Source organism: Numida meleagris, chromosome 6 (genome assembly GCF_002078875.1).
Source record: "Numida meleagris isolate 19003 breed g44 Domestic line chromosome 6, NumMel1.0, whole genome shotgun sequence".
In the NCBI taxonomy this organism is placed as follows: Eukaryota; Metazoa; Chordata; class Aves; order Galliformes; family Numididae; genus Numida; species Numida meleagris.
This window is the reverse complement of record NC_034414.1, coordinates 46,751,267-46,770,106: the sequence shown is the minus strand read 5'-3', so window position 1 is coordinate 46,770,106 and position 18,840 is coordinate 46,751,267. Positions and strand designations below refer to the sequence as shown.

The following is an 18,840-nucleotide window of genomic DNA, read 5'->3' as shown; positions in this document are numbered from 1 at the left end:
ACTGTTAAACAGATGCCTTGAAATGCCTGGCAGCATCCCTCAGTAGTTCAGGTTCCTTGATCTACTGTAAAGGATATCTGTTGATAAAGCCCTGAGAAATAAGATAATACACTTCACAAGAAAAGCATCTCTGCCTTCAACACAGAGTATTATCACATATTGTTGAGCTGAATTGGTTTTAGCTAGTGTGAGAAATCCTTCACTCTATTTTTTGCTGGGAGGTAGAACTGGCTAAGGAAGGAGGGAGGATATTAATCTGAGTGACACTGAAGCTAAGTCTCTCTAGTGTGCTCCTGGTCTCATGTTCTGTAGCTATGCTCTGCACTGTCCTTTCTTACACCTCCATCACACCAGCTCTTCTCTCAGACCCTCATTTCTTTGCATCTCCTGGAAGTGTGACATTTGTCATTTCAGCATTTCTGACAGATCTGACTCCCCCCTCCAGGGCAGCAAGTTGTCTGATTGCCTGTCATACACTCATTCCCTTCAGATGTGATCCCTTCAAATGCTTCTCCTTCAGTTGTATCTTGGTTGGGTTATAGACATGACATGGCATAATCCTTGTTGTCCAAGGAAAGGCCCACACAGTTTCTCTCTATGTAGAAACAAGAAACTAGTCAGAAGATCCCACCCTTGCCCACACTGACTCTTCCTTAGCTCAGTGTGAGGATAATGTTGTGGGTCACCACTGAACAGCATCCCTTCCTTCTTTGTACCATGTCAGGCATGTCAGCGAGTTTCAAAGTTGGCAAAGGTTCATTTCCCTGCCACCATTTAGCTGAGGGGCAGCAAGCGGGACCAGGAGAGTAGCAAAGCTTGCTAGGAAGGAACTGTTTACAATGCCCATCGTGAACTGACTCGAGACCCTCTCCTGCTTAGTTTCCCCTCTCTGAGACAGATATCAAACCATTTCCCTACATCTCACAGGTGTCAGATAGGATCAACATCCACTGTCCAAATAGCAGTGTAAACAAAAAAGTGGCAAAGATTATTATCCATTTTTACTCTGTAAAATGTTGTGTATTGCCTCCCAGAATTTTTAGACAGGAATTTTCTACCTCTTCCTGGAAGAGCTGGGGAAGATCCACATCTTCACATTTGGAAACTCTCACTGATGAGAGCCTGGGGTGCAGCAGAAACTGAAAGCGCCAGTGAGCGTGAAAACTGGCTTGCCAGCAGCAGATGGTTCAATATCTTTTTTGGAGTCTGCAGGGACTACATTTAAAAATTCTCACAAGCCCATCAGCTAAAAAAGAAATAAACTATAATAATAATACCAGGAAGATACCAACACGAGCTGCTTGTAAAGTACATCTATCCATGGGCAAAACTCGTACTATCAGCCAATCTGAATTAAACTACTGTAAACATATATGGTGTATATCTTCCAATGACAAATCCTTAACTGTTATGGATTAGGTATTGCAAAGAACATAACTGGGCTAACTTGATACCATACTTCTCTGCTTAATAGCCTCCTAAATGAAGAGGGTTTTATTGCCTGCCCATCAACTATAGCTATATCGTACTTAACCTAAACCATGAGGCTTAACTTAATTAGCAGTATAAGTACTAAAGAGATGCTGAAGAGTGAAATAACAACAATTATCTGATTGTAGGGTGTAGCAAGCATTAACTGTCTTAGCAGGAGAGTACAGGCAGAGATTTATTTGCACAGGGCTTGAATCTGTTGTACTAAACCCTCACTTTCATAAGAATCAAATCTAAAGTGGAAAGAAAAAGTAGAAAAATGCTATTGTGCTTAAGTTAAAATCTCCAGTTTCAAATGGCCAGACCCAATCCAACTCTCTTGTGTCTGCTTTTCTGCTACAGGAGGACAGGGAATACCTGTCCTCAAGGTATCATAACTCAGCTGTATTTTTATTTGATCTGTATAAAATATTTCTTCTGAGTTTTCTCTTCTGTAAGCTAAGAGTTGGGTTTATCAACAATTGTTGGCACTAAGCCATTTTTGTCATGAAATACAACCTAGTGAATTGCTGCTTCTTTGTATGAAATTACTAGTGAAACCAAGCCAGCCTGCTGTTATCTCCATCTCCACACCTCCCCTGGAAATACTTAAATTGTCCGAAATGAAATGCTCATAAGAAATGGTGAAATCCACTCCTGTGCTTTCTGGTCCGCAAGGGAACTAATACCAAAATATATAAGTCAGCTTTAATGCTCAGAGCACTGCCAGACATATCTTGGGAGGATACCTATGGGGCAGTTCTAAATTTCTGCATGTGATACTGGGGTCTGCAGCTGCATAGATCAGCTTTGTCAATCATTTGAAGAGATGACATTGTGCTACAGTGTGGTTGTAGACTTGGTGACAGCAAACCTAGTTTTGTAGTAGATGAACAGCTATGCTCTTTGGTCTTGATGACAGAAGGATATTTCCTCTTTTTTAAAAAAAAATCTGAATCTTCTCTTAAGAAGCTTTCCAAAAGAACATTAGAAAAGAATCTAAGGATTGGCTGGATGTGTTGCGCTTTGTTCAAGCAGCATTTGGCATCTGTGACACATTTTGTCTGCAGATTTCTAGAACAGGCATAACCACAGGCCTGGACTCAGACTCACTTAGGTGGTGAGAATTCTCATTTCAGGGGTAAAGAAAGTGCTCTCAAAGTCAGGATTGCTGTAACATTTTGCATGTCTGAATGAGTAAGCAAATATCTGGGTCCAAATCTGGACTGCCTCCAGGTATTTCTCCAGCATTTATCCCTCTAAAAACCTGATGCCCTCTCCCTGGAGCACAGTCACCAAGAAGTAAAACCAGGAGATCCAAGGGCAATTAGCACAGGCTGGAGGGAGCAAGGCCATTTCAGTATTTCATGGTTTGTGGACTGGACTTGGGCAAGTGCACCATGAATGCAAGCACCTCTAACAAATCTTAATCTCGCTTAAATCAGTGCAGCTTCAAAAAAAAAAAAACAACAATCAGTGTAGCTCTGTTCCGCTTAATCAGCTCTGGAGGTGGCTGCCTGCTGAGCTTTTTTCAACATCTCCTTACCATGTACGCACCTGAACCATGGTAAGTCAGTAAGACTGGAGGGAAGTAGGAAGTAAACACAGCAAAAAGGATTAATGAAAATATTTTGGTAAACAAACAGCTGAAACAGGGCAGAAGGGGATTGACATTTTGTAATCCCATTTCTGCAGCTCACTGGTGTGTCAGTGCCTTACTATGAGGGGACTGAGGTAAAGGGAAAAATAAGTTTCTGGTTGTTTATATAAAATTAAGATACTGAAGCCATCTCTCAAGTCTCAAAGAAGAGCACAAAGCTGAGCACCCAGGTCTCTGTGCCAGCTGATGCACAGGCTTTGTAACCTGGCAGGAGATGTTTAGGGTGTTTTTCAATATGTGAAAAGCCCGCACTTAGTTTCTCCAGAACATCCATATGGTCTGAGATGGCCTGTGAGCTTCTCATCTTGCCTAGGGATGACTCATTGGCTCTGCAGGGTTTTAAGACAGATACCTTTGTGCTCAGCTGTGCCACAGGTTTCAATGACAAAGAGCCCTCCTGCTAAGTCAGCAAAGAAAGGAGGCTGATGATAGCAAAGTTTAACATAATATACCTTTATTCACTATTCTAACTTTGTCAAGCCTCAACAGGTTTGTATGTGTCTTGCAGCCTGAGAGAAAGGTACCATAAACGCCTACATATGCAATTCCTTAAATAGGTAGTGAGTTCACCTTCAAATAATAATAGGAGAAAACATTGTACTGAAATAAAATGACAGGTCATATTTACGCCGTCTTAAAATTCATTGCTCAGGTGATTTCTAGGGTACTCAGCATTGCCCTGTGATTTATAGACCCTGTGTACTGCAAGGTCTAGTTTCAGTAGTTGGAGCAGGCTTCAGGAGGTTGACTTTAACAAAGTGAGGCAGGTGCTTGCAAAGGGAAAACATCAAGTCCTTCCTTAGGAGGACAAAAAGCAGAGGCAGAAGCTACGGTGAACCACTGTCTGCGTCCTACCGGACAGACCATGACCCTCTGTTTCTCATTTTGTACCGTTTGCACCCTCAAAAAGAAAAGACTATATAGTCTTCCATATGGCTACCTCTTACGAGAACTATTGAGATCAAGCACAGTCTAGTCCAAAATCATTACTAATTGCAACAAAACTATGCTTTTCAATATGAGAAGAAAAGTCAGAAGAGTGGTCTAATCTACATAGTTGCTATGAAGTGGATATCTACAGTATGACTGATGACCTGCTATTTTTCTGTTTTCTGCTGCAGATTAGGCTAGCACATCAAGTGGGCAGAAATCCTGTGCTAGATGGAAGTATTTTACAGTTACTGCCTCAGCACAACTCTGAACGACAGGTGGATTTCACCTGTGTGATGCTCATGTTAATCTAGTTGTACTAGCTGAAATATTCCTAAAGTTCACTCCAGCACAAGTCAAAGATACAGGCAGATAGTGGAGTTCTAAAAAGGAAGATTCGCTAATTTGAATGATTTTAAAATGACTCCTTATTACATGCTGTTTTTCTTGAAGCTGTAGTTTCTGAAGTAATATGTATAAATATGAGATTAGTTTTTAAAATGGGTTTTTCATCTCTTCACCCACTCTCTTCACCTACTGTTCTGAAAACAGACTTTAAACTCAAGACTTCTACATATTCAAAACTCAACAAGGCAAAGAAATCAGTTTCTCTTCCTTAGAAATTCATTTGATTTTCAAACTTCTGCAAGCTGACAGGAGGGCTCTTTTGGTTGACCCTGCAGATGAAAAACCACAGCTGTGTCCGACACGTACCTGGCACAGTGTGCTGGGACATCTCTGGAAAGTTTTTGTCTGGGTTACCTAGGGTACCTGAGGGTCTGTGTTTGTCACAGCCTGCAAAAGCCTAGCAGCACCACACTGGGATGCCCAGAACAATCTGTTTTATGGAGCAGAGGAGACTGTACCCCTGGCGCTGGGGTGGAAATCAGTTACTCCAGTACTATACCACACAGAAATTCCCTCTACACTAGGAGAATCCCCTAGGAATCTGCTGTGTGCTTTTACCACTCCCTGTCCCTTTCCGCAGAGGATTTGCAGTGCATCTGGAGTCAGAGCAGTGGAGCCTGATTTCTCTAGTATTGGAACAGCTGCAGCTCCCTGTGCACTCACCAGACACAGAGGATTTGCAGGAGTTCTAGAACCCAACAATTTAGGAAGAGAAAGCCAGAGGAGTATGGGCCTGATTCATCACTGTCTCCCAGTGTTTCTTTCCAACTATTTCTACTGAATTTTACGTCATATCTAGTTGCCTCTAGCCAACTTAGCAGTTTCTGCCCTCACTGCTGGTACTCACCCTCTTGCCACAGCATGAAAAGAGCCGAAACTGCCAGGATTGAACCCAGCCACCTGCAAGGGTGCCCTGCCTCCAGCCCTCCCCAGGAATGCCCCAGCAGTTCCTCCATGGGCCCATAGCTGTCCCTGCTAGGCTCTGTCTGGACCTGCTTTGCTCTGCGTTGGGAGCACCACATAGCAGACTTGCCCATGGAGCAGGAGAGCACTAGTTCTTCCCATCACTTTCATCTGAGCTGTTGATCCCCTCACAGGGGGAAAAGGCCTCACAGAGGAATCTTAACAAGTTACAGGGCTGGGCAGTCACCAACCATATGTAGTTTAACAAGAGCCAGTGCCAGATTCTGCACCTAGTCTGATTTTTTGCTCAACCATCCTTTCTTCTCTGCACCGTAGTACTAAATATTTATAAAGCTCTGGGGTTGCTAAGCAGCATTCAGCTCCCACTTCAGGAGAGCCTTGCTGCAAAGGCAAGATGTGCAGTAGGCCAATGTGGGAGACGATGGCACTTGCTGGGGTGGCCCTGCCCTGCCACACACTTGCCTCATTCCTCAAGTGTTTCCTCAGTTGAGAGGTGTGGTTACCCCCTCCAGCACCATAAGGCTGGAGAACTTACAAACCTCCAGATTGTCCGGCTTTGAGAGTTGTTGGCAAAATATCTATGTCAGAAGACATTTTCGGAGATGACCTGTTCCAGCATCTATTACCCCAGGCTAAAGCCAGGTAGTGGAGTAAAGCACAGACAGAGAGAAATGAAGGGTCTGATCTCATCTGTTTAAAAGTCAAGAGTAGGAAAATAAGTTTGTTCCTTTTCTTGCCTTTGCCTCAAAACATTCTTGCAAAGAGGCCTCAGATGGAGAAATCATGCAGTGCCTTCTTTGGTGTCTTCTTCCTAAGGTAGTAGCATAAAACATTGTGAAAGACATTAATACTCCCAAGCAGTGGTAAATGGGTGCTAACCTGGCTCTTCCCTTCAGTTGCTCTTAACCGTGAGAGCGCTGTGCTCTTCTGAACACAGAGACAGGCTGAACTGAATCCTTCCTTCAGAAAAGTTACCTGAGCCTGCTTGCTCCCAAACTACATAAATCCAAATCTTGGTGCATACATCACGGTGCGCAGGACTTGTGACTTGCTCTACCTCTGCATAGACTTGCCCAGTTGCACACCTGGAACATGGGAAAGTTGGGACCACTGTGTACAGTCAGCTAATGGCAGGTTTGCATTTTTCTTGCAAAGAGAAGGACCTGGCTCTGCAGACTTTTCTCTGTGACTGGAGAAATTCAGGAGCAGCTACGTGGAAATCACTGGTTTTACTCTAGCTGGTAAAAGACAGATTGCCTCAAATGCAGAGTGATACACAGAGCTGCAAAAGTCAGTTTATTTTAAAAATTGTAGCCTTCTTCTCAGCTCCTTGCATTTATTTGTCCTGCAGATAGCCTTCAATTAAAGACATTTCTGTAATAGAAAATCTGCAGAGAATTTTGTTCCACCTGCACAGAATGCACCTGTTTAAATAATTACATGAAACTCTACTCAAGTGATTATTTGAAATAGCAGTAGCCTTGCTCTTCTGTCTGGACCTAGTCTATCACTCAAGTTGCTGCCTATGTTTTCAAGGGATCAAATAGCAGGGTAACCATATGCAGATAACTATCTGCATTCAGCAAAAAAAAAAATCTGGGCACAAAGTAGCATGGAAGATCAATTTTGTTCTGGGGATGGAAAAGTCCAGTGCCTAGAATGGCAATATCTATAATTGCTTGGGTAGTGAGAGACATAATGTCCTTCAGAGATTACAAGAGAGCAATGGAGAGTAGCTCTTGCTCTCTTTTCCACCTTACTACTCCAACCCCACATTTTTTTTCCTATATTTTTAATCCCATTGGCCTGGCACATCAACTACCAGCCAGTTCGCAGACATGGGGTGCAATTCCTGCAGGTTTCCCTCCAATTCCCATATAAATATCATCTTGTAAGGACAACTTCTACTTGGAGCTCAACTAAGTAATAGTCTATATCTGGTTTTACCAGCCACCATTGCTGAGCAGAGCAATCAGGCAGGCCTCATATCCTCTCTATATAAAAGAAGCAAGGTGTTAATCAGGATTGATACAGTGGGCATTTGAATAGCACATTACTCCAGACATTCTTAATGTTTGTTATGTACTTTGTGAACAGAAACCACTCAACACTGATGAAGATTGTTCAGTATGTACCGGAAAGACTGTAGAATACTGGGGGAACTGAAAGATCTTGAGTTCTGGCATACACTCATGGTTCTGCATTACCATAAGTGGCAAATGATCAGAGCGTAGCAATTGGAAAGAGCAACACGATAGAAAAGGCATTACAAAGAGGTGGAAGGACCAGCACGATAGAAATGTGCTACAAATGAAGGGAAATAGATCACTCACCCATCAAAAGATTCTGGATTTGCAGAGAAAAGCTCCACCAAGGAGGAATCACCAGAAGAGATCCTTCTTCAGTGGCAGTCAGCCCTTAAATGAGGCCTAAGAGCCAGGCTCCACCTCTTCTGGACACACAGGTGAATTGCCTTCACCTGTGCTCCCAGGGCTGACTGGGTCTTTCCTCCAGGTGCTCAATCAGTGGTTCAGGTCATCACTCAACAGTTCCCATACATCAGAGTGAGGTTTGCTGCTTTACATCCTCACTTGTGGGAATGCGTGTGACTTATTTTTGTGAGGGTCACAGAGAGCTCTCACGCACATGCAGAAATGAAGGACTGAACCTGCAAGGAGAGATGTTGAATTGGCAGCAGAGCATCAGTTGGCAGGCAGTTGTATTGTATTGTTTTGTTAGCTAGATACTGGGTGGCAAGTAATTGCATTGTGCATTTATTGTGGCATTTTTTTTTCCATTTTACTTTTCTGCTTTAGTAAGTAGTTTTTATCTCAACCAGTAATTTCTATTTTGTTTCCAATTCTCTTATTAGAGGGGAACAAGTGAACAGCTGTGTGGTGCTTAGCTGCCTGCCATGTTAAACCACAACAAATCCCTTCCATACACGTATCAGTTTCCTTCTTCAACCTTTGTTGCTTTCACTCATTCCCTGCTTCCTCCTCCAGCAGTCCCCATTCAAACCTCTATTCTTTTGAGGGTGGCAAACTTATTTCTATCTCCAGCTTAAATTTTAACTTTACCCCTGTCTGCTTCCTATTTCTCCTTTTAAACGGTCTTCTTCCTTTTCTGGTATTCCCTGAAACCATTCCCATCCCCTCTTTTTTTTTGTTAGGTTAAACTGTTCAAGCATGTTTATTGTCTTCAGTAAGAAGTTAGGACAGAAATTTGAGCTGGCTTCTCACTTTAATTATAGACTTGCTAAGGCAGATCTTACCTAACACAACAGTTACCTACAGTCTCATTTAGCAGGACTCTACGTATGTATTGGCAGTGCCAGGAAGTTTCTGTGTTGCTTGGCTGTAGCCTTGGCCATAATCCAGATGTGTTTTAACTTTGTTAAAAGTAAGGTGCCTTGATTTCATGCTTTAAATGTCTCTTCCTCTTTTTATTTTCTTTTTTTTTTTGTTTTTCCATTTAGTGGCTTTTTGCCAGGCTGAAAGGTCAGCAGCATGAGCTCATTGTTTCACATTAGGCCTGTTCATTTTATTTCCTTTTGTCATCAAAACACATCGATTATGTATTTTACAGCGAGAACACCCAATGGATAACGTCAGCTGTCATGTCTCACTAGTCAATAAAACCTTTTAAAGATCATTATAGAGAGTGCAAAGAATGGGATGTAACATGAGGGGTCACTGGAAGTACTACCATCAGTTACCTCAGTTAATAGTCCAGTAATAAAGATGCTTCTTAAGATAGGTTTTGTGTGAGTGATAAGTAAGGAGCATAATTCTGAAGTTAGTTTAAATGAAGCCTGAGTAGGAAAGGTGATTGCATCACCTTAAGCTCCCAGAGATAGATCTTTCTTTGGTACATCAGAACAAATCCTGCTCAAGTCCACCAAAGCCTGTGGAATTACTCTGACTTTGCCCTGCTGAAAATAAATGAAGACGAAACTCCACTTCTTAAATTTCATGTGTGGTTCAGCGATCTACTGCAATTACTTGCGATCTGAAGAGACCAAATCCTCCCATCAGATGCATTCCCAGTGTCTCCAGTAGGCTTGGGTAGGTGCACTTCTGCAGTGGGAGCCCTGCCCACTGCATTTTGCTTTTTGTCCAATAGCTCAGGGAACCTCTAAGTGCTGATGAACGTCTCTAGAGCAGCTCCATATGGAAATATTTTTCCCTGAGAGAAGCGCTCAGCAAAGACTAGACATTTAATCTGTGCACAGCGAGGGGGATTCGACTGTCACAGGGGAGTGTGAAACACCCCAAAGTGGAAATTGCCCACATGCCTGCAGGGTTTGCTTAAATATACTCCAGACATCAGTCAGCTAAACATGGCTGTGAGGGAGAGCTGAATTAGCCATAAATTGCAGGCTTGAAAATTCTCATGTGAACATCCAGAAAAGAAGAAATCTTGCTTAGGAGATGGTATCTTAGGGCTAGATCAGAGCCTATTGATGCAACATGACTTGCAGCACTGTGAAAGGGACTCTTCCATTTTGCATACCAGTTCTAGCACATGCACTTGTACAGATCTTCTCTCCTTCTCCACGTAGGAATTTAACTGAGTAACTTGTCCAGATGGAGCTTTTTTATTACAGTTGTAACTCATTTGCTTTGTTCATGGGAAGTAGTTGAGCCAGTAACCTCTTCCTATGAGTAAGTGTGCTGCTTGTTTTCTAGACAGACTGATGGTCCATATATGACAATTGAATGGTGAAAATCTAAAGTTTTAAAGATTTTTCATCTTTAGGACTTCTTCGGTTTCTACCGTTAAATTGTCAAATAAATAATATCCAGACTAAACTTTTCTGATCTCACTGAGACAGTCAAAGGAAGTCGGAACATGACTCCCTTCCTATGAGCTTGAAAACCATCTCAGAGAAGTGACCTTCCTTTCTACTTCAAAGCATGAGCCCTGTGTATCTGGTCCATTGCTCTAGGCTGGCCAGCCCAGATTGGTCGTGAGGCAAGGCTCCTGGTGGGCAGCTGCATACAAGCTTTCTAGATTTGACAGCTGTCTCACATAAAGCGACTTCCTTCTGTGCACTGAGCCTCTGTAGCTGGGGTCCTACTCACAAACCAATCTTAGAAAGCTTGCTTCTCCCAGTAGTTGCTATTACGGGAACAGATTCATCTCTGATGGCTGATGCCCAGCATGAATCAAGCTGCTGTTTGATGAACACCCACAGTGTTGAGATGTAAACACCCTCCATTCACTTTCTTTGCATTCTTATAAAAATTCTGGTTGTTGAGAGAGATGGTCCAGTAACTGAATAAAAAATTGTAAAATTTATTCTTCCATGTCCATATCTGCTAAATGAGGATGTTTCCAAAGAATGATGGTAGCCCACACATCATCTTGTCTGGGCTTCCAGCAGCGAAGTCTAGCTGCCATGGGTGCCGCTAACAGCCCAGCATGGGAGGCATGACTGTGTAACAGCACACATATCAGATATCTACCCCATTTCTTGGAAGACTTTGTAAGCCAGGAAGATGCTGCTGCTGTTGGATCACTGCATGTACCTAGACAGCATGGGTATTTCCACCATACATATGAGGATAGACCGATCCTATAAAGCAAAGGAGTGTATTGTATGATATTCAATTTTACTGAAAAACATTCATTTTTATGTGTTGATAGCTAATGAAATATTCATCTTTGTGGAGAGCAGCTTTGAAGTCATCGCACATACAAGCACAGGAAGGGCTCTGGAGTCACTGTGGTGCTTGTGGTAGAACCGGTCTGCAGTTGTTCGTCTTTCCTTATTGTACATTTCAAGTACAATTTACAATTTTGTACCACTATTCAGGAAATAACAGACTTGCACTGTGGTCTTCTGAGCGTTGGGCATCTCCTCAAACAGTGTTCAGCAGGGAAGGCATAGTGCCTGACTGCATTTTTAAAGAGAAAATTGATGCTCTATTCCCATTTTGTAGGAAGTAAAATATTTCCCTCAGTAAATCCCAAGTGAAGGTGGGCATCTCCTGACTGTGCCGAGCTGACTGTCAGAGCCCCAGCAGGAGGTGAATTTATCATATTTCTTTTATTTATTCATCAAAAAAGTCATATATTTTATTTTTTTAAGGTGTAAGAATGAGAAAAATAAAGAGAAACTCTCCCATAGTACTCTACCAGCAGTTCTGCATTACAAACATAGACTTACATTTATGGTAAATTTACACCAGTAGTAAAAGCTGGCAGGGGGGTGTTGTTCAAACATACCAGCTGAGTTTTGTGATTAGATGTGATCGTGTGCCCAAAAATGTTTTCCTGTCCTGGTTTCAGCAGAGAGAGTTAATTTTCTTCATAAAGGCTGGTATGTTTTGGATTTGGTATCCTTTGTTTCAGATTTAGAATGAGAATAATGTTGATAACATACCAACATGTTAGTTGTTGTGAGCGTTGTTTACACAAAGTGAAGGATATTTCAGCTTCTCACAGAGCCCTGCCAGCAAAGGGGCTGGAGGAGCACAAGGAACTGAGAGGTGACAGAACCGGGACAGCTGACCCAAACTGGCCCAAGGGATATTCTATACTACACGGCAAAATATTGAACAATAAAACAGGGGAGGAGCTGGCTGTGTGGAGTTGGCTGCTGTTACTCAGGGTCTGGCTGGGCATCAGTCAGCAGGTGGTGAGCAATTGTGTTGTGCATCACTTGTTCTGTGTATTGTTGTTATTACTGTTATCCCTTCCTTTTCTTACCTACTAAACTGCATTTATCTCAACCCACAAGTTTTACCTTTTTCCAGTTCAGTCTCCAATCCCACTGAGGGGGATCTTTTCTAAAGTCGGAACATACAAATCCTGTTTAAATGTGCATCATTACACTGACCTTTCCACAGGACTCTGCAGAGAGCTGGCATAAGCCAATATGAATTTTTTTTTTTTGCAAACAAAATTTATCATGTTATGTTATCAGAACCTCATCAGAAATTGAAGCTTAGCATGTGAAATGCTCTAGTAAATGGCTGTTTGGTGATTTCTTGATTTTAGGACTCTTGAAAATTAATTCATAAATGGTGGAGAGGTCATTATGGATTCTGATGCATCGTTTCAGCATGTATTGCAGAGTTATCTTTCATTCACAGTTGTTTTGCATGAAGAGTGCAACAACTTGCTTGCTAAAGCACAATGTGTATCAAATTACACTGCAAAGCAATGCCACTTAGCCGGTTTCACCTGCCACCAAGTGCATATGTCAGGTATGAATAGTTCCCTGCTCTTTCCCTCACTAATTTGACTCATCCATCCATGCCAGTGAAGAGCAACCCTGGAATGGAAATGCATAAATACAGGGACCACAGCATTTCATCTGAAAGGGTGCTTTGAGTATTACGTGCGGGAAGATCATGTATAACCTACCTTGTCAAGCAGAAAATAGGGTATCAGGGTTCTCCTTGGCATGTGAAAGGAAAACTTGTGTACTTGGATCAATAAAATTTGAGGGGAAAAAGAAATAGTGACACACAGAGTTAGACACAAAAAGAGCTAGTACCCTAATGCAAACAGGCAGTTTAAAAATTGCAATATAATAAAAAGTCTTTGGTTATCTAAATTCATGAGTCCATTTTAATCAATGTGATAAATGCATAAAGCACTGTCAAGCTCATGATTTAAATGGTGTAACTGAGGCAAGTGGGACCCCAAATCTGTATCTGTCATCCATCTGGAAATAAATTGAGGGAGTTAAGCAGAGCGTTCTGCAAGCCTGAACTTTGGTTCTGCCAAAAATAAGTAAGTGTCTCAAATTGCCATTTCATTGAGCCCCAAGGTAGTTGCTGTGTTTCACTCATGCTAACCCTGAGCAGCTGATGAGGCAGAGGAGGATGTGGGAGCTGCAGAGAGCCAGCAGAACCCTGATAAAATCTCCATTACACTGTTTTCAGGCTCTGAACAAATAATTTCCAGTGCATTCCATTGCAGTCCATACAATATCAAGGACAGCTTCTCCAGCTGGTCTTGCTGTCAGAGGGGAGTCTCTGAATAACTCAGCTCCATTCTGGGGAAGTGAAAGCAAACAGCTGCTCCTGGGCAGGAAAAAGAGAAGCTAGAAGAGGCATAAGGGAAAAAGAGCAGTTTCAGGAGGACTGAAGAGTTCATTCCTGAAATCACCTCTAGAAAAAAAAAATGAAATATGTAGATAAACATGAGAGGAAGATAATTCCTGAAGAAAGAAAAAGTCTAGACAGGGAAAGCAAATGGAGCTGGAAGGATGCAGAAACACTTAACACAACAAAATAAAGAAAGAAAGGGCAAGCAGGAGACAGAGCTGATAGTGGCCAAAATGTCTTCATTGCTTGACAGTTCATGAAGCCAATTGTCGTGTTTGGAACAGGAAAATAAAAGGAATTTTGAAAACAAAAGAGAAGTTTAAAAAGAGCCACAACATTTTTCCTGCCCATGAGAAAATGAGGGAAGTGCTGCCATCGGATTCTCCATTTCTCTTGAGTGGTGAGGTGGGGTGGAGGGTGCTTTACAATGGCATGACAGGTAGAGCCACAGGAGCTTTTTCCAAAACCAGGCAGGCACAGCATGTTAACAGCTGAAAAGGAGTTCAGCAAAGTTCTTAGGTTCCTCTTCCTTCCATTTTCACTCTCTAACAGCTGAATCGACAGCTAATATTAACAAGCCTTAACCCTCACCAGCTAAAGAGGGGAGTAAGACATCGCAGTCAAACATATTTTCTGCAAGATTACAAGAGAAACAAACTTATCTTCCTGTAATCATCGTCCACATACCTTTCACTAATGCTTTTATCTGCTAAAATTAAATATCGTTAACTATTTTTTATCAATTGTTGTTTGCTTTGTTAAACAATGTTAAGAATAATTGCAGGAAATGTTGTCTTTTACGAGTATGTGTATCTTTCTTTTTGCCCTTTCAAGCACCTTCAACTCAAGGCACTAATGTGTGAGATATCTTTTTGGAAAGCACAAAACTTTTGCCTCCTGCTGTGTGTAAAGCCTTGGCTTTAAATAAAGGTCACACTACTTTTGATCAGAGAAATTGTTGAGGAAACATTTACATGAAGTAACATGGTCTGTTTTGCTCAGGTCTTCCCCTTTGGAGTCACTTTAAAATCCCAAAGAAGGTGCTTTTGCTCAGTGATTCACAGATTCTTGTTAGTTTTCTGCATTTGCTGGGCACTTCAGAATTGCCTTGTATTTAGTATTGTTGGACCTGGACTGTGTTACCAAAATGGTGCCAATGGCCGGTAGCTTCAACACTTACATGGAGTTCTCTGAGCTAGTAAACTAGGTTTCCTTCACAGGCAATGCAGAGAAACAGGGATGCCTTGGGCACAAAGCATCTGACTAATTTTGGGTATCCACCTCAGCTTAATCTTAATCTTGTTTTAAAAGTACTTCTTTCTATTCACTGATGGTGAAGGAAGTCTGGGGTGTTCACCACAGATGTAGCTATCTACACCTACTCACAGGAGTCCTCTCCTGAACATGGAATTTTTATGATGACTGGTGAGTGACTGAACTGGTGAGTGAGTGGGGTCCTCAGTCAATACGACTGGCCATCAGCACAGTCTGAATGGTGTAGCACTTTGAGGAGAAAGGCCTAGGGCTGGCCTGATGCTGACCCTCAGCCTGTGTCTCCATTCCAGGGATGAAGGTAGTGAAGAGCTGGGAGGTTGCCATGGGGAGACAAGCAGCCCTGTATGTGGCTTAGGACCAGACCCCTCACCTTCCAGGTGAATCATCAGGCTTGACAAAATTTAACTGCTGATTTAACCTCTGTTCAGAAAGGGAAAATAGAAAGGAAAAAGTCAGTGTTATAACGCACCTTTTAATGTCCTTGCTTTTCCGTATTGACAAATAAGATGTTTATCTCTGTCCTTTCTTCTCCTCTCACCCTACCTATACATCACGGAACCTGGGATCACCTAAGGAAACCCATGAGAAAAGAAGAGAACGGAACCAATCGGGCTGAATATGCAATGACCTCCTCCCAAAACAACAAAACAGTTGATAACAATGCTGTCGTATAATCCCTGAGACCCCACTGAGGCTCAGGAGGTGGTAAACTTTTAAAGCACAGCATGGAGTATGCAAGGTGGGTGAAATAAGGCAACGAAAGGAGCTCTGTGGCCAAGGACTTCATTTCAGAAATAGCGCACGTATCAGTGATTCAGAAGAGAAAAGCAGGCTGCTCTTCAGGCTTGCTGCTTCTCCAAGGGAGGATAATCCCCTTCTCCAAGAGACGTAGATCGAAGCTGCCCAGAGAAAAGGCATCACAAAGCATTGCATGCTGCATCTCGTGAAAGCAACATCATGGTGCCTCCTGTTTCTTCTTCCCCCTGTTCTTAGTCTGAATAGAGTCCCACAGAAAGCTCCTTAAATAGGGTCTTTTGAGGAAAAGGTATCTGCTGGAGTGGCAGCAGCTTACTATGAATGAGTCTGAGGGTCAGTGGTGGAGCTGTCATCCACATGCTTCTCCTGCCTGAGCAGTGTTTTCATCTAGGACCTAGCAGCTTTGTATGCTTATACTTCATTCATTCTTATTATTTCATTACAAAAAAAAAAAAGGAAAAAAATCTGTTAAGCCATCAAGAAACCAAAAATTGCATGAAATTGTGACTTATCCCAGGAAATTCGTCTGTGGTCTGGTGACTGTGCAATTTCCATGGCTGAAGACTTTTCAGGCAAAAGAAAAAAACATTAATTTAGCAATTAGCTTTGCTAATTAAAGATATTATTAATAGGTGCTTTGAACATTATTATTTCATAATCAGCCTCCTTTTTTGCATCATGTTACATTTTTTTTAATCTTTAAAAAGTTCTTTTTTTGTGAAAGTCCACACATTTCTCTGTGTTTGCTTCATGCTGATTTGCCAGGGAAACCCCTACAGGAAAGTTTTTGTTTACACCTTGGAGTGAGTATTTGGGCAGAACTGTGTTGAAAGGATGAGCAGCCCTTGACATCCTCTTCATTCACTGGTGAGTGTTGCTTCCTGAAAGTGTTGAGTATCCTGATCCACTGATGATGATGTAGATCTGGCTTGGAGGACCTGGTAAGCTGGCGATGGTCACATTAACTCAGTCTCTGCCTCTCCTGGCAGAGACTGCCAATCGTGCCAAATTCAGTGTAATAGCTTAGTGTTATACTTTCCGTGGCATGGATTGCTGACTACTTAAAGCAAAGCTGAATCCACCCAAATTCATTTCATGTAGGATCTCAGGTTAGACTCTGTAATCAACACTTTAGATAAAGGTGATCGATCTGGCCGAGCTGCTGGTCTTTCCCCATCTCCTGAAAACTTTCCTTTGTGACCCATCACCACGTGTATGTCTTCATTTACCTCTGTGCTGAAAGTAATGACACAGTGAAAGACAAATGTCTACCCTGCTGCTTGTCTGGACATCAAGCAGCAATACCACTTGGTTTCCATGTCTGTGAGTAACTCCCGGGCACCAACTCAGTCTTGCTCTGGGACATGGCTGTTGCCCGAACCGTCGCTTCTGTCATTAATGCAACACACTGATACTTTCAGTTCAACATAAAGATGTGCCTGAACTGCAGAAACCAGATCTTGATTTTGAACACATTCCTGTCTGCATTTGGTCTACCTCCAGGATGTAGAGTTTGGCCTAGAGGAAGACAATGTTCTGCAGACATTCCCTGAAAAACCTCCAGGATGTTCAAATCAGCGTTTTCAGCTCAGGCCCATCTCTAATTTTCTATTACCTATTGACCAGTAGGGTATATGTAAATATAAGTATCTTTTCAATGATGAAATGAAATGCTGCTATATACCGCCACTGAGGAATTTATTCATTTAAGCTTTTTGGCCTGTTATCACTACATAAAAGTTTAGCTACATAAAATAATTTTTTAAAAGCTAGACTTTCTTGAGAAGTGAAAGCAATTATAAAAGTTAAAGGGAATAAGTAACCCTTTGCCCAAGAGTACGATACTTCCCTTCCATATTTACATTGTGTGCTAGCACAAGATACAGTGATATGCTCTTACATACAAAGTGAGATTAAAATGACAGAAATTGCAGTTTGAGTCTAGTATCCCAAATGTTGATTACCAAAAGCACTTAGCCCCTAAATACTACAATAAAAATATTACAAGTATATTTCTAGAATATTTTTAAGCTATAACATTTATTTTGGTGTAGTTACCTACGTTTACCTTTTTTTACTCCAGTTCTTTCTGCCTAAATGTGAGATAGTCTGAGACTGGTTGCATGTTTAGCTGAGAGTGTAAGTGTGGATGCAGATGAGCTTAGCATGACACAGGCTCAGGATTAGCACTTTCTCCTAAAGGTCATTGATTTTATTTATTTCCTAATAAAGCTTTAAAGGCATGTTCTGTAAAGCCAAAATCACAAAAGGGATTTGTAGCTCATTATGTTAATCAAAACATGTCTGTTTCTGCAAGAACAAGTCTAAAGAGATGATCAGAGGATGCTATCTTATTTTCAGTGATGTCAGTGGTAAAATGGCCTCAATGAGAGAAAATCCTGATACATGACATAACCAACAAGCAAACCTCTCACAAGGCACAGAGGTCTTCTCAGTGGAACACAAATATTCAAACCTGGTGTGGAGCAGGGAGGCAGCAGATTTCCAGGAGCCACACATGGGGACTGGCATCTGTTTTCAATTCTGCCATTCATCTGCTGTTTACTAGCAAGTAATTTTGCTTCTCCATGCCTCAATTTACCCATGTGTATACTCGAAATAAAAATACTTAACAGTCCTGTGGCAGTATTTTGAGAGCCATGTACATATCTTACTTGCACAGGCAGAGTTACAATGCCACTATATGCAACATGCTGATATTAAATAAATGTATTTGGGAACACCATTACGTAATATTTGTACTGCCCAAAGCATTTCATAAACAAACATTCCTCAGTGTATTTTCGTAGTCCTTTGGCCACAGATGAGCAGTAGGAGATGAGCAGGGAGCTGCTCCTCACTACTTCATCAGTCACTTTCTCTCAGTACTTACACAGCTGTATGGTTGGGAGAGATAGGAAATTCCATATGGGGCAGTTTTGTCTGTAGAATCCTGAGCATCTAGGTACAGTTGACTGTACTGCACCAAAAGTTTAAGGTGATTTTCAGAAAGTCTCTTGGAAAAGTACGCTGGAAGCAGATTTAAGTCTTCAGAAAAGAGAGGCCAGAAAGGCAGTGTCTTTGAGGAATGATTTTTGAAGTTTTCTTATGTGGTTTAAGGGTTTGTCTAACACTCTGCGGACTACATGGAAAACTTTTCTGAAACAGCTTTCTATTCTTCCTTATTGTACTATTATTAAACACAAAGGGAAAGGAAAGGCCTTGATGGATAAGGGCTCCACTAAGCAGTGACCCTGGATCTGGGGAACTGGCAATTCAAAATACAGTTTTACAAACACTGCAAGTTTATTTTTAGATGCAGAAAGGTCCTGCATAGCTCCATTCACAAAA

General features: G+C 41.8%; 1 protein-coding gene across 2 annotated transcripts in view; it reads left to right on the top strand.

Moving 5' to 3' along the window:
* Nucleotides 1–16,107, top strand: part of PRIMA1 (proline rich membrane anchor 1) — a 44,649-nt gene extending 28,542 nt beyond the window's left edge. The window contains exons 4-5 of one of the 2 annotated variants that reach the window (XM_021401956.1): nucleotides 12,401–12,609; nucleotides 15,308–16,107. In XM_021401956.1, the coding sequence (XP_021257631.1) occupies nucleotides 12,401–12,416 (16 nt within the window). In that variant the 3' untranslated portion in view covers nucleotides 12,417–12,609; nucleotides 15,308–16,107. The remainder of the gene's footprint in view (nucleotides 1–12,400; nucleotides 12,610–15,307) is intronic. The other variant, XM_021401955.1, reaches the window with a different exon arrangement.